At 42.2% G+C, this 12982-nt stretch overlaps 1 protein-coding gene across 2 annotated transcripts in view; it reads left to right on the top strand.

Annotated features, from left to right (window-relative positions):
* dnah9 (dynein axonemal heavy chain 9) overlaps positions 1-12982 on the top strand; it is a 325024-nt gene that overhangs the window by 184029 nt on the left and 128013 nt on the right. For both annotated transcript variants that reach the window (XM_033044073.1, XM_033044072.1), the window contains exons 49-51: positions 5045-5305; positions 8881-9306; positions 11814-11933. In XM_033044073.1, coding sequence (XP_032899964.1) covers positions 5045-5305; positions 8881-9306; positions 11814-11933 — 807 coding nt within the window. The remainder of the gene's footprint in view (positions 1-5044; positions 5306-8880; positions 9307-11813; positions 11934-12982) is intronic.

The raw sequence follows: 12982 nt of genomic DNA, 5'->3' as shown, positions 1-12982 counted from the left end.
TCGGTTTCCCCCCACACTCCAAAGACGTGCAGGTTTGTAGGTTAATTTGGTTGGTATAAGTGTAAATTGTCCCTAGTGTGTGTAGGATAGTGTTAATGTGCGGGGATCGCTGGTCGGTGCGGACTCGGTGAGCCTATGGGCCCGTTTCCGTGCTGTATCTCTAAACTAAACTAAACTAAACGAAACAAAACTAAACTCATGCAAGTGGCAATTGATTCAAAGACTCAATATATGATTGTTCCCAGTTTATTAGAGCCTTAAAATCATACAGCATGGAAACAGGCCCTTTGGCCCAACTGATCCATGCCTAACAAGATGCCCCATCAGAGCTGGTGCCATTTGTCTGCTTTTAGCTCAGATCCCTCTAAACCTTTCCTGCCTATGTACGTCCAAATGCCTTTTAACTGTTGTTGTTTTTGGTCCCTCGACTATTTCCACTGACATCTACCCACCACCCTTTGAGAGAGAAAATTACTCTAAGGCTTCTATTAAACCTTTCCCCTCTCACTTTTGACCTATGCCCTCTAGTACCTGCCTATGTCGTTTAAATGCTGTTTTAGCACCTGCCTCAACTACCTTCTCTGGCAGTTCATTTCACATCCCCATCACCCTCTGTGTGGTCCCTCAGGTTCCTATTAAATCTTGCCCCACTCAGCTTAAAACGATGTTGCCTAGCTTTCACTACCCTGGGAAAAAGAATATGTGCATTCACCCTATCTATTCACCTCGTTTTATATACACCCCTATAAGATCACCTCTCACCATCTTGCTCATGGAAGGGTAAACTCCTAGCCTGCCCAACTGTTCCTATATCTCAAGCTCTCGAGCCCTGGTAACATCCTCACAAATGTTCTCTGCATTCTAATCTGCTCAGGGGAATGTGGTCAAGCAGAGAGTTCTTGGTGGCCAAGTACATAATTTCCTGAAAGTAGTATCGCTGGAAGATGGGGTGGTGAAAAAGACTATTGGCATTCTGACCTTCATTTGTTCTTGGTTCTTGGTTTCTTGGTCCTCCAAAATATTCCAAATGGAATTTAAACTGGAGGTGGTGGAGGGAATTAGGTAACAGAGTATAGACGTTGGGACGTTAAGTTACAGTTGTATTGCACAGGGCATTGGTGAGGCTGCACTTGGAGTCCTGTGTTCCTTTTTTGGTCACCCTACTATAATACTGACCCTTTTTAATTTTCAGTACAGTAGTATTGTAAACCTTGGCAGATCTGTAGCATGTCCCGTTACAACCTGATGCTTATAGCAGAGAAACATTATTGTCATACGGAGCAGACATCAGTATCAGGCGATAACTTCCAAGTTCATGTCAGTAAATTATTCTGTGTGACCTTGAGTATTGTAGTTCTTTGAGTCATGGGCAAATATTTGCCAGTTTGTTGACATTGCCTTAGGAATTCAATTGCGCACTGCATGTATTTTAAGTGCGGTGGGCATGAATTGTGGCATAAAATTGACCATTAAATGTTATCTGTGCCTTATAATATGTATGGTCTGTCATGAAACCATTAGTTCGATGCATAGAGTGCTCGTACACCCAAACTCCACAAAGGTGATAACATTCATATTTAATCTCTGCTGACAAAATGGGTATACATATGGAGCAACCAAGTCTTGTATGTATGGACTACAGACAAGAAAGTGGGTACTTCCAGTAAGAAGCATCCAGACTCATGCTATATCATTACATAAGTCTTTGTTGGGTTGTCTGTTTGAGTTATCTTGATTTTACATGTGATTGCAATTAAGAACAGATTTTGTTATTATTGGAGTGATACCTATGGAGCTTTGTTTGGAGAGGGCCTTGGGTATGTTGAGGAAGGAACTGCAGAAGCTGGTTTACACCAAAGATAGGCACAAATGCTGGAGTAACTCAGCGGGAACAAAACTCAGTCTGAAGAAGGGTCTCGACCTGGAACGTCCATCTCTCCAGAAATGCTGCCTGTCCCGCTGAGTTACTCCAGAAATTTGCGTCTATCTTCAGTGTATAACCAGCATCTGCAATTCCTTCTTACACATTGTCATTATATTGCATTCTTTGTGTTTATTCTAGCTGGATAATAAGATGCTAAGGGATGACCTTTAAGAGGCATTCAAAATTATGAGGGTCATTGATATGCTAGATATCTCAGTCTCAGAGTAGAGGAGTGTAGAACAAGGTGGCACGGGTTTAAGGTGAGAGGGGAAGAAAATTATAGGAAATGAGAGGGGTAAGTTTTTCACATAGAACATTTGGAGCAACCAACAGAGGTCATAACAGCAGATGATATTACAAAATGTAAAAAGCATGTGGACAGGTACTTGGAAAGAAAAGGTGTTGAGGCATATAGGCTTAAGGTGAGAGATCAGGATTAGTGTAGATGGACTGTACATGGTCAGCATGGATGAGGCAAGGTTCAAATGTATTTGTCACATGCACCAATTAAGGTACAGGCTTTAAGGATCAGCTTCTGTGCTGTAAACCTCAATGATTCAAAATTCAAAGAGTGGAATTGTGAATATAGACACAAAATGCTGGCGTAACTCAGCGGGACAGGCAGCATCTCTGGATAGAAAGAATGGATAACGTTTTGGGTCGAGATTCTTCAGACAGTGAATTGGTGAAAATCTGGAAATAGGTTGAATATGATGTGACATGAGATGCTGTAACAATATATTTCAACTGTCGAACATTGAAATGTCATAGACTGATAGAACAGAAAGCAGGGGAAAAACCGGGAGTATAGTGTTTGGCTGTTTCAGGTTAATTTGGATGGTGGAATTACCAGTAGCACACAACAGCAAATCCAATGAAGATGTATAGTCATTGAAGTGAAAATCTTTTAATAAGCAATTGACTGCCTGTTGCAGTTGAGAGCTGAGCTGAGGAGGTTGTGCCCTGGTAAAGCAGCTGGCCCTGATGGTGTATGTCCCAGGCTACTAAAAGACTGTGCGGCTCAGCTGGCAGAGCCGCTCCAGACCATTTTCAACCTGAGCCTCCAGTCAGGGAGGGTACCAGGTCTGTGGAAAACATCATGTCTTGTGCCGGTTCCCAAAGCAGGGCGGCCGACCGAGATCAACGACTACAGACCGGTGGCCCTTACATCCCATATCATGAAAACAATGGAGCGGCTACTCATTCGTCTCCTGAGACCACAAGTCCAGCACGCACTCGACCCACTACAGGTTGCATACCAGAAGAACATTGGGGTGGATGACGCAGTCCTCTACATGCTGCACCGGATCTACTCCTTTTTGGACAAACCCGGTGGCTATGTGAGGATTATGTTCTTCGACTTCTCAAGTGCGTTCAACACCATCCAACCCCTGATTCTGAATGACAAGCTTAAGAAGATGGGGGTGGATTCCACATTTATCTCCTGGATATACGACTACCAGACGGGTCGACCACAGTTTGTCAAGCTGGGGGACAGTGTCTCTGGCACAGTGGTGTGCAATGTTGGAGCCCCACAGGGAACGGTTCTGGCCCCGTTCCTCTTCACCCTGTATACAGCAGACTTTAACTATAAGTCTGACACATGCCACGTACAGAAATATTCAGATGATACAGCGATTGTGGCATGTGTAAGGAACGGGCAGGAGGAGGAATACAGGAACTTGACCAGTGCCTTTTGTGCCTGGAGTGAAGAGAACTGTCTCATCCTGAACACAACTAAGACTAAAGAGATGGTGGTTAACTTTGGCAGGTCCAAGCTCCTCCTTCAGCCGGTCAACGCTGCAGGGGCTGACATTGAGGCGGTGCAGACATATAAATACCTTGGAGTGCACCTTGATAACAAACTGGACTGGTCTGTCAACTCTGACTCCCTCTACAAAAAAGGCCAGAGCAGACTATTTTTCCTCAGAAGGCTCAAATCCTTCAATGTGTGTAATGATATGCTGCACATGTTTTACAACACTGTGGTTGCAAGTGTTATTCTCAACGCTGTTGTCTGCTGGGGCAACAGCATTAGTGCAAAAAACAACAAGAAGCTGGTCAAACTGGTTAAACGAGCTAGCTCAGTGCTGGAGGGGAGAGTAGACTCTGGGATGGAAGGTACACAAAATTGCTGGGGAAACTCAGCGGGTGCAGCAGCATCTATGGAGCGAAGGAAATAGGCGACGTTTCGGGCCGAAACCCTTCTTCAGACTGGTTTCCCCAGCAATTTTGTGTCCATAGATGCTGCTGCACCCGCTGAGTTTCCCCAGCAATTTTGTGTCCATAGACTCTGGGATGAATGTGCTTGAGAGGCGTATGAGGCACAAGGTGCAGGTCATAGAAACATAGAAACATAGAAAGTAGGTGCGAGAGTAGACCACCAGGTCCGTCGAGCCCGCACCGCCATTCGCTCATGGCTCATCCTGAAAAACCCCGGGCATCCCCTCCATGTAACTCTGGAGAGTCAAAAGAGCACTCGGAACAACAACCGGCTCCTCTCCCTGCCCTGTAGAACGGAGCGGTTCAGGAGATCCTTCACCCCTGCAGCCATTAGATTTTATAATTCGGACCGCTAGGCTGTAGGGGGATGCATTTTGCAATTTTTAATTTTTAATTGTTAATTATTGGTCTTTTTAAGTATTTATTGCTCTCAGGTAGTGTCCACATTGTATTCTATGTATTTTCTGTCTGCGTTCGTTTTGTATCTGTGGGTTTGTTGGTTGGGGGCTTCTGGACATCTGAATTTCCCTGAGGGGATCAATAAAGTATTTATTATTATTATTATTATTATTATTATTATTATTATTATTATTATTATTATTATTATTATTATTATTATTATTATTATTATTATTATTATTATTATTTGTGATGAAGAAGAGAGTGGTTCCGAGGCTGTTTGGTGTCAATGAACTTCAGATACCAACATCCATTTGGAAAGCAATAGACTGGTGGGCAGATAGAAAGTATATTGGCCACTGCAATGAATGTCAAAGCATTAAGAACTATGGAGAGAATATAAGGATATTAATGTAAATGGGTCTTTGATATTTGAAGGGCTTCTGTGCTCTGTGACAGTATTTGATCATTATCCCTTTATTCATTTGCCATAAATAGGTGGATGATCTCAAAGCTAAACTGGCAGCCCAGGAGGTTGAGTTAAAACAGAAGAATGAAGATGCCGATAAACTGATTGAAGTAGTTGGAGTTGAAACAGAAAAAGTAAGCAAAGAAAAAGCCATTGCGGATGAGGAAGAACTCAAGGTGGCTCACATTGCCCAGGATGTGACTCGAACACAGAAAGACTGTGAAGAGGATTTAACAAAAGCTGAGCCAGCTCTTCTAGCAGCACAGGAAGCACTTAACACTCTGAATAAGGTAAGAAGTTAAAATAATTCAAAAGAAAGGCACTTTAAAATTACTTTATGGTTTGGATGTAGAAAATTATCCCAAGGGACAAACCAGAATCATCAGTGGGAAAAGAGACAGCAATCCAATAGAGATGAAGATTAGTTGTAATGGAAGATGAAATAACTTTGCCTGAGCTGGGCAGTGGCAGGGAATAACTGCTTGAATGTGGACTCATTATTCGTCAGGCCAGTTTAATTCTTCTCTTCCTTTCGGGCAGGTACTCTAACGACATTTAACAATTATTTGGACAGGTACATGTATATGAAAGATCTGGGGGGTCTTACTTTCCGTGCCTTCATGGGGCACCAAGGTTGAAAATGGCTGTGCAGGGAGAGGGTTGAGGGACGACCAGATGGAGGTGATGGCTGTAATGGGCCTTTATGGCCTGTCGGGACTGTGAAATAGCACCAAAACCTGGCAACTAATGTATATAGACTCACCGTGCTGTCTCTATGCATTATGTACTGAATGGGCATTGTACTTGCGTCTGACAATAATCTTACTGATCTGTGTGTAAAACAAGAATCCCGCTGTACCTTGGTACATGTGATAATAAAGGAACCATTGATTTGGAGTGATATGGGCTACATATGGGTCGGTGGGACTAATGTAGATGGGCATCTCGTTCGGCATGGGCAAGTGGGCTGAAGGGCCTGTTCCCTTGCTGGATGATTCTATGACTCCTGACATCAAGTAAAATGGCCCTATCATTGCTTAAGTAAAGGACAGAAAGAGATAATGGGCCCTCCAATCTTTCCTGTTCTGTGAGACATCAGTCTGTGCAAAAACTGTTTGTATGTACACACACCTGCGGGAACCTGTATTACTTATTTTATTTAAAGTCCATGAATCTCCAAGAGTAAGACAAACTAAGGACATTGTTAAGCACTGTATAAGTATCTGTTCTATCAGGAACAAATTGACATCTAATGACATTTGCCATTTGACTGGAATATCAATGTGCTCTGTCAGTATTGTTGCATAAAGATTACAACCTTCTTCCCTGCATGCACGCTGTATAACATACCTTGCATTCAGTTCCATAGCTACAATAATCAAGTCGTAATTGTAACACATGCACACAGATTAGGGGATTTTTCCAATTGACCTTACCCTAGTTACTTTTGTTTTAATTTACCTTTGAAACGGAATAAAAACTTCTTACATCAAGTTAACGAATGTAACAATAAATTGTGTTCTATAAATTTGATTGAGTTATTTGAAAAGATGAGCTATACAGCCTTCAGTCCTGTCAAGGCAATGAGCATCTCATAATAATTATAATCATAGTCATACTTTATTAGCCAAGTATGTTTTGCAACATACAAGGAATTTCATTTGCCATAGAGTCACACCAATAACAAGCAACAGAACACACAAAATCCATTTTAACATAAAATCCACAGTGACTCCTCCACATTTCTCACTGCCCCTCCACTATCGTTGTACAGTTCTGATAACAGGTCATTAATCTGAAATATTAATCATTTTTCTCTTTTCACAGATGCTGCCTGACCTGTTAAGTGTTTCCAGCATTTTCTTTTTTTGTTTCAAATATTCTTTTTTTTAATTTTACTTTATTTTTTTTAAATTAAAAGCATTGTACATACATCTTAATCATAATATGCAACATAATACATTTCGTGTACAACTCTTTTTTAAACTTTAAGCTGTAATAGAAAAAGAGAAAAGTGAAAGAAGAGAAGAATGAGGATAGTAGTTTCATATATTCTTTATGTGTAATATTTTGATTTAGCTTAATCAATAGTATTTGGTTTGCAGCTCTGACTGATTCCATTGACAGTTCGTGTTAGGGGAGAAAGGGCAGATAGTTTAATCATAAATAGCCTGGAGAAAAGATCTGTGCTCTTTGTAAACCAGAGAGAATGGTTTAGACTCAAAGGAAACCCAACCATCCCTCCATGGAGTAACGATTTCTAACTGACCAAATTCAAACAGGTTGAAATCTGTGGGTGAAATAATAGAATATATTGTTACCCAAACTTCATGCAATTAGAGTCATAGATCAGTGTGGAAACAGGCCCTTCGGCCCAACTTGCCCACACAAGCCAACATGCCCCACCTACACTATTATAAATCCCATTATAAATCCACCTGTCTCTGACTGTAAGGGACCTACATTCATCTTCACTCATCATTTGCTTTTTACATATCTAAATAATCTTTTACAGTCAGTTTTTATATTCCCCACAAGCTTTCTCTCATGCTCTTTCCCCCCCCCCCCTCTTAATTAACACCTTTGTCCTCCTCTGTTGAGTTCTAAATTTCTCCCAGTCCTCTGGTTTGCTGCTTCCTCTGGCCAATTTATATGCCTCTTCCTTGGATTTAACACTATCCTTGATTTCCCTCGTTAGCCACGGTTGAACCGTCTTCTCCGTTTTATTTTCTTGCCAGACAAAATCTTTGAATCTTTAAATATTTGCCATCTCCACCGTCAACCTCTTAAGTATAATTAGCCAGTCTTTCCTAGCCAATTCCCATCCCATACCTTCAAAGTCTCCTTTCTTTAAGTTCAGGAATCTAGTCTCTGAATTAATCGTGTCACTCTCCATCCTAATGCAGAATTCTACCATATTATGGTCACTGTTGCCCAAGGGGCTTTGCACAACAAGATTGCTAACTAATCCTTCCTTATTACAAATACCCAGTCTAGGATGGCCTGCCCTCTAGTCAGGTCCTCTACATATTGGCTTAAAATACCATCCCGTATACATTCCAGGAAATCCTCCTCCTCAGCGCTGCTACCAATTTGGTTGGCCCAATCTATATGTAGATTAAAGTCACCCATGATACCTGCTGTACCTTTGCTACACACATCCCTAATTTCCTGCTTGATGCTATCCCCAACCTCCCTACTGCTGTGTGGTTGTCTGCATACAACTCCAACAAGAGTTTTCTGCCCTTGGCAATTTCTCAGTTCTACCCATACCGATTCTACAGCATCCAAGCTAATGTCTCTCCTTGCTATTGCATTAATCTTCTCTTTAATCAGCAATGCCTCCCCATCTCCTCTTCTTTTCTGTCTATCCTTCCTGAACATTGAACATGTTTAGCTCCCAGCCTTGGCCACCCTGGAGCCATGTCACTGTAATTCCAACTATATCATATTCCTTTACTGTTTCATTTGGAATGTCACAAAAATATTTTTTAATGTTTTGTCCCAATATTCACAAATATATATTTTTGCTTGGAAAGGATTTTGGATGCAGTAAAGTAGGTAATTTACACAAGCGTTGTCACAACCTTGCTCACTAATCATTTGCCTCTGATTTCCTTGATCTTGATGTAATCATCAGATAGAGTGGAGATTCGGTAATTTCAGTTTACAAGCCGGTCGAGGTTTGTGTTACCACTAGAGGGTTTCATTGCACCGTGCTTTTGTGATTCGTGTTGTACAAAATTCAGATTGTCATTCCAAACTTCAAAGCTACCCATTCAGATTGAAAATAATCAGATTCTATTAATGTTTCAATACAAAGTCAAATCCATTCTGTTTTATCTGCGACCTCATTTTCTTCCAGACTAACCTGACAGAATTGAAGAGCTTTGGTTCACCCCCCTCAGCAGTGACTAATGTCACAGCTGCCGTGCTGGTTCTCACAGCCGTCGGGGGCAAGATACCCAAGGACCGTAGCTGGAAGGCGGCAAAGATTATGATGGGAAAAGTGGATGCTTTCCTCGAGTCCCTGGTCAGCTTCAATAAGGAGAACATCCATGACAACTGCCTTAAAGCTATTCAGCCTTACATGCTCGATCCTGAATTCAACCAGGAGTTCATTTCATCCAAGTCTCTCGCTGCTGCTGGCCTTTGCTCCTGGGTTGTCAACATTGTGAAGTTTTATGAAGTCTACTGTGATGTTGAGCCCAAGCGTAAAGCCTTAACCAAAGCCAATGCCGAATTAGCTGCTGCCCAGGAGAAACTGACCATCATAAAAACCAAGATCAATGTAAGTAAAAAGAAAGGGCAAGGTTTACATTTATCACAGTACCATATGGATGTTTCCTGATAGACACAGACTGCAGGAGTGTATTCCTTGACAGTGCTACCTAATTAATGCAGAGGCTTAAAACAAAAGCTATATCAAAACATTTAAAAGTTCTAAACATTAGTAAAGGTCTGTTGAAAATCTCTGCACGGTCTGATGATTGTATCCACCATCTTTGACATAACACGAGGGCAGCACGATGGCGCAGCGGTAGAGTTGCTGCCTTACAGCGCCAGAGAACCGGGTTTGATCCTGACTACAGGTGCTGTCTGTACGAGTTTGTACGTTCTCCCCATGACCTGCGTGGGTTTTCTCCGAAATCTTCGGTTTCCTCCCATACACCAGAGACGTACGGGTTTGTAGGTTAATTGGCTTGGTAAAATTGCAAATTGTCCCTAGAGTGTGTTGGATAGTGTTAATGTGCGGGGATCGCTGGGCGGCGTGGACTTGGTGGGCTGAAGTGCCTGTTTCCGCGCTGTATCTCTAAACTAAACTAAACTTAACATTCACACTTGCAGCTCGCGTAGGAAGGAACTGCAGATGCTGGTTTAAACCGAAGATAGACGAAAAATGCTGGAGTAACTCAGCGGGACAGGCAGCATCTCTGAAGAGAAGGAATGGGTGACTTTTTGAAACGTCACTCATTCCTTCTCTCCAGAGATGCTGCCTGCCCCGCTGAATTAATGCAGCTTGCATCTGCTGCTGCCTGTGCTGCTCCCACCTGCACTTGGTGCCACCTATGCAGTGAGAACACAGATTTGTGGATGATTGCAAGCCTACTCCCAGCCATGCCACTCCTAAAGAGCCCAGCCCTGTGCAACGGTGTGGATTTGTGTGAAGTAGCTTCATCCTAAGGGGACTGGAACAAGCGGACCCCATGAAACAACCTTTAAGATTCAGCCACTCTAGATCTTGTCTCAATATCCTGACATTTGATTATCACCAATGATTGAGTACCTCGAACTTTAGAAGCATTTGAAAACTATCCTTAAATATCCTTAAAAAACTACAATTTTTTTAAATGATGAAAATATTTAAATCATTTGGAGCTAACATAAAATAATTTTAAAAAACATTGAAGTGAACAACAGACTATAAAATAGCCTATAGTTTCCCTTGTCTCTTATAGTCATCCCCCTCTATTGAACCCATTGTACTCATATTTGCTGTACCAGTTTTACTGTGGCAGCTTTAAGGGCCTGTCCCACTTACAAGACCTTTACAGGCGACTGCTGGCGACCCCTGGCGACACGTCGCGGGTGATCTCTAACGACCATAGGAGACCTCTCACGACCATACAGCCTGGTGAGAGGTCTCCTATGGTCGTGAGAGGTCTCCAAAGAGTCATAACGTCTTTTTGGTCGCCGCTGAATTTTCAACATGTTGAAAATTTCGGCGACCTATCACGGGTTTCCCGGCAGTCGCCTGTAAAGGTCGCGTAAGTGGGACAGGCCCTTTAGGTACCAGATACCACTCTGTGAATGATGGGGAATTGCTGCAGGTTTTCAATGGTTGTCTGGAAATTGCCAGGAATAACTGCCCAACAAGCTCGGGACATCTGCATTTGAGTGAGAATCCAGAACCCATCGATACATGGAGAAATGCCTGGGCTTTGGTGCAGAATTGCTTGCATTTCAAAGCAGGTCCAGCCTGCTTTTAATAGTGATCCTCTGTAACATGTAGCTCTGGGAAATATAAGAATAATATTAATTTTAAGTATTTTAATCATTTCACAAATTGCATCATTGTTTATTATAAATGCGTGGATCAATTGAAGGACCACAAGGAGGATCTACTGTCATCCAGTACAGTCACCCTACTTATTAGAATCAATTTCCACCACTTCCACTTCACTCTACATATTACACCGAAGAAGGGTCTCGACCTGAAACGTCATCCATTCCTTCTCCAGAGATGCTGCCTGTCCTGCTGAGTTACTCCAGCATTTTGTGTCTACCTTATTATACTTGAGTTTGACATGATTGTATTTATATACAGTATTATCTGATTTGACTGGATAGTAAGTCAGAGTTTACAAATAGTAAAAGTTTTTCACTGTACCTCGGTACATGTGACAATAATAAACTTAAACCTAACCAAACCAAAACAGGCCTCTCTGCCCATCATGTTCCTGCTGCCTTAATTCTTCCTATGATCATATTCAAACGGAAAAGGAAGCTGTGATCTCCGATATAGGGCCAACTAAAGGGGCGGAAGTGACCACTTCAATCATTCGGTTTGAATGAAATAATCAGAATCATTTTCATGGAGGATATTTGACAAGCTGCGGTTATGTTTCTCTAAAATGTGATGAAAGATTGAGGGAAGAAATATCAGGCAGCCTTTATTCCATTACTGAATTCCTGTTTTGTAGTGCTGGCTCGATGGGCCGAATGGCCTACTCCTGCACCTATTGTCTATTGTCTATTGTAATACTGATTGACGTCTCTTTTCTTGTTCTTTAATAGCAACTGAATGAAAATCTAGCTAAACTAACAGCAAAATTTGAACAGGCCACTGCAGATAAACTGAAATGCCAACAAGAAGCTGAATCGACAGCACGGACTATCGGCCTTGCTAATCGACTGGTAAGGTTCCTTCCCTGCAAACATTTCTGTGCTCACCAGGGGTATTCAGACGAGCATTAACCACAACATTTGCTGGGCCACATTTTCTGAAACGGCTATGTCTTTTTAATTATACAACAGACGATTTAGTTTAGATTAGATATACAGTGCGGAAATAGGCCCTTTGGCCCACCGAGTCCGCACCGAGCTGCGATCCCCGCATATTAACACTATCCTGCACACATGAGGTACAATCTATTCTAACACCAAGCCAATTAACGTACACACCTGTATATCTTTGGAGGGTGGGAGGAAACCGAAGATCTCTGATAAATCCCATGCAGTCATGGGGAGAAAGTACAAACTCCGTACAGACAGGATCCGTAGTCAGTGTAAGGCAGCAACTCTACCGCTGCACCACCGTGCCACCCATAGATGCCAGCTCACAGAGTCGGTCAATATGCTCTCTACTGTACATCTTTAGAAATTCAAGAGGGAATTCATTGACTTACATAAAGTATTGAGGACTAAATATCCTCAATCTAAGGGTGTAGAGGCGTTGATGGGCTTTCTTTATGATTGCATCAATGTGCTGGGTCCTGGATAGATCTTCAGAGATATGCAAGCCCAGGAATTTTAAATTTTTGACTCTCTCCACCACCGTCCCATTGATGAAGATAGGTTTATGGAACCTGGACCAAAGTCAACAATCAGTTCTCTGGTTTTACTGATGTTGGAAGCAAGGTTGTTGTTCTGGTACCGTTTGGTCAGTCGATCGACATCCCTCTTCTACTCTGACTCATCGTTATCTGTATTTTTCGTCCAACAATGGTGGTGTTGTCGGCCAATTTGAAGATGGAGTTGGAACTAAATTGGTCTGGCTAAACAGCCATGGGTGGGTGAGCACACTGCCTTGAGGTGCGCCCGTGCTGATGGCTATCGAGCAGGATGTATTGCTGCCTATTTGTAAATTATTATGGTCTGTTGATGATGAAGTTGAGGATCCTATTGCAGGGAATGTAGACAATAGACAATAGACAATTGGTGCAGGAGTAGGCCATTCGGCCCTT

This window comes from Amblyraja radiata, chromosome 26 (assembly GCF_010909765.2).
Source record: "Amblyraja radiata isolate CabotCenter1 chromosome 26, sAmbRad1.1.pri, whole genome shotgun sequence".
Lineage (NCBI taxonomy): Eukaryota > Metazoa > Chordata > Chondrichthyes > Rajiformes > Rajidae > Amblyraja > Amblyraja radiata.
This window is presented reverse-complemented; position numbering and strand designations above follow the sequence as displayed.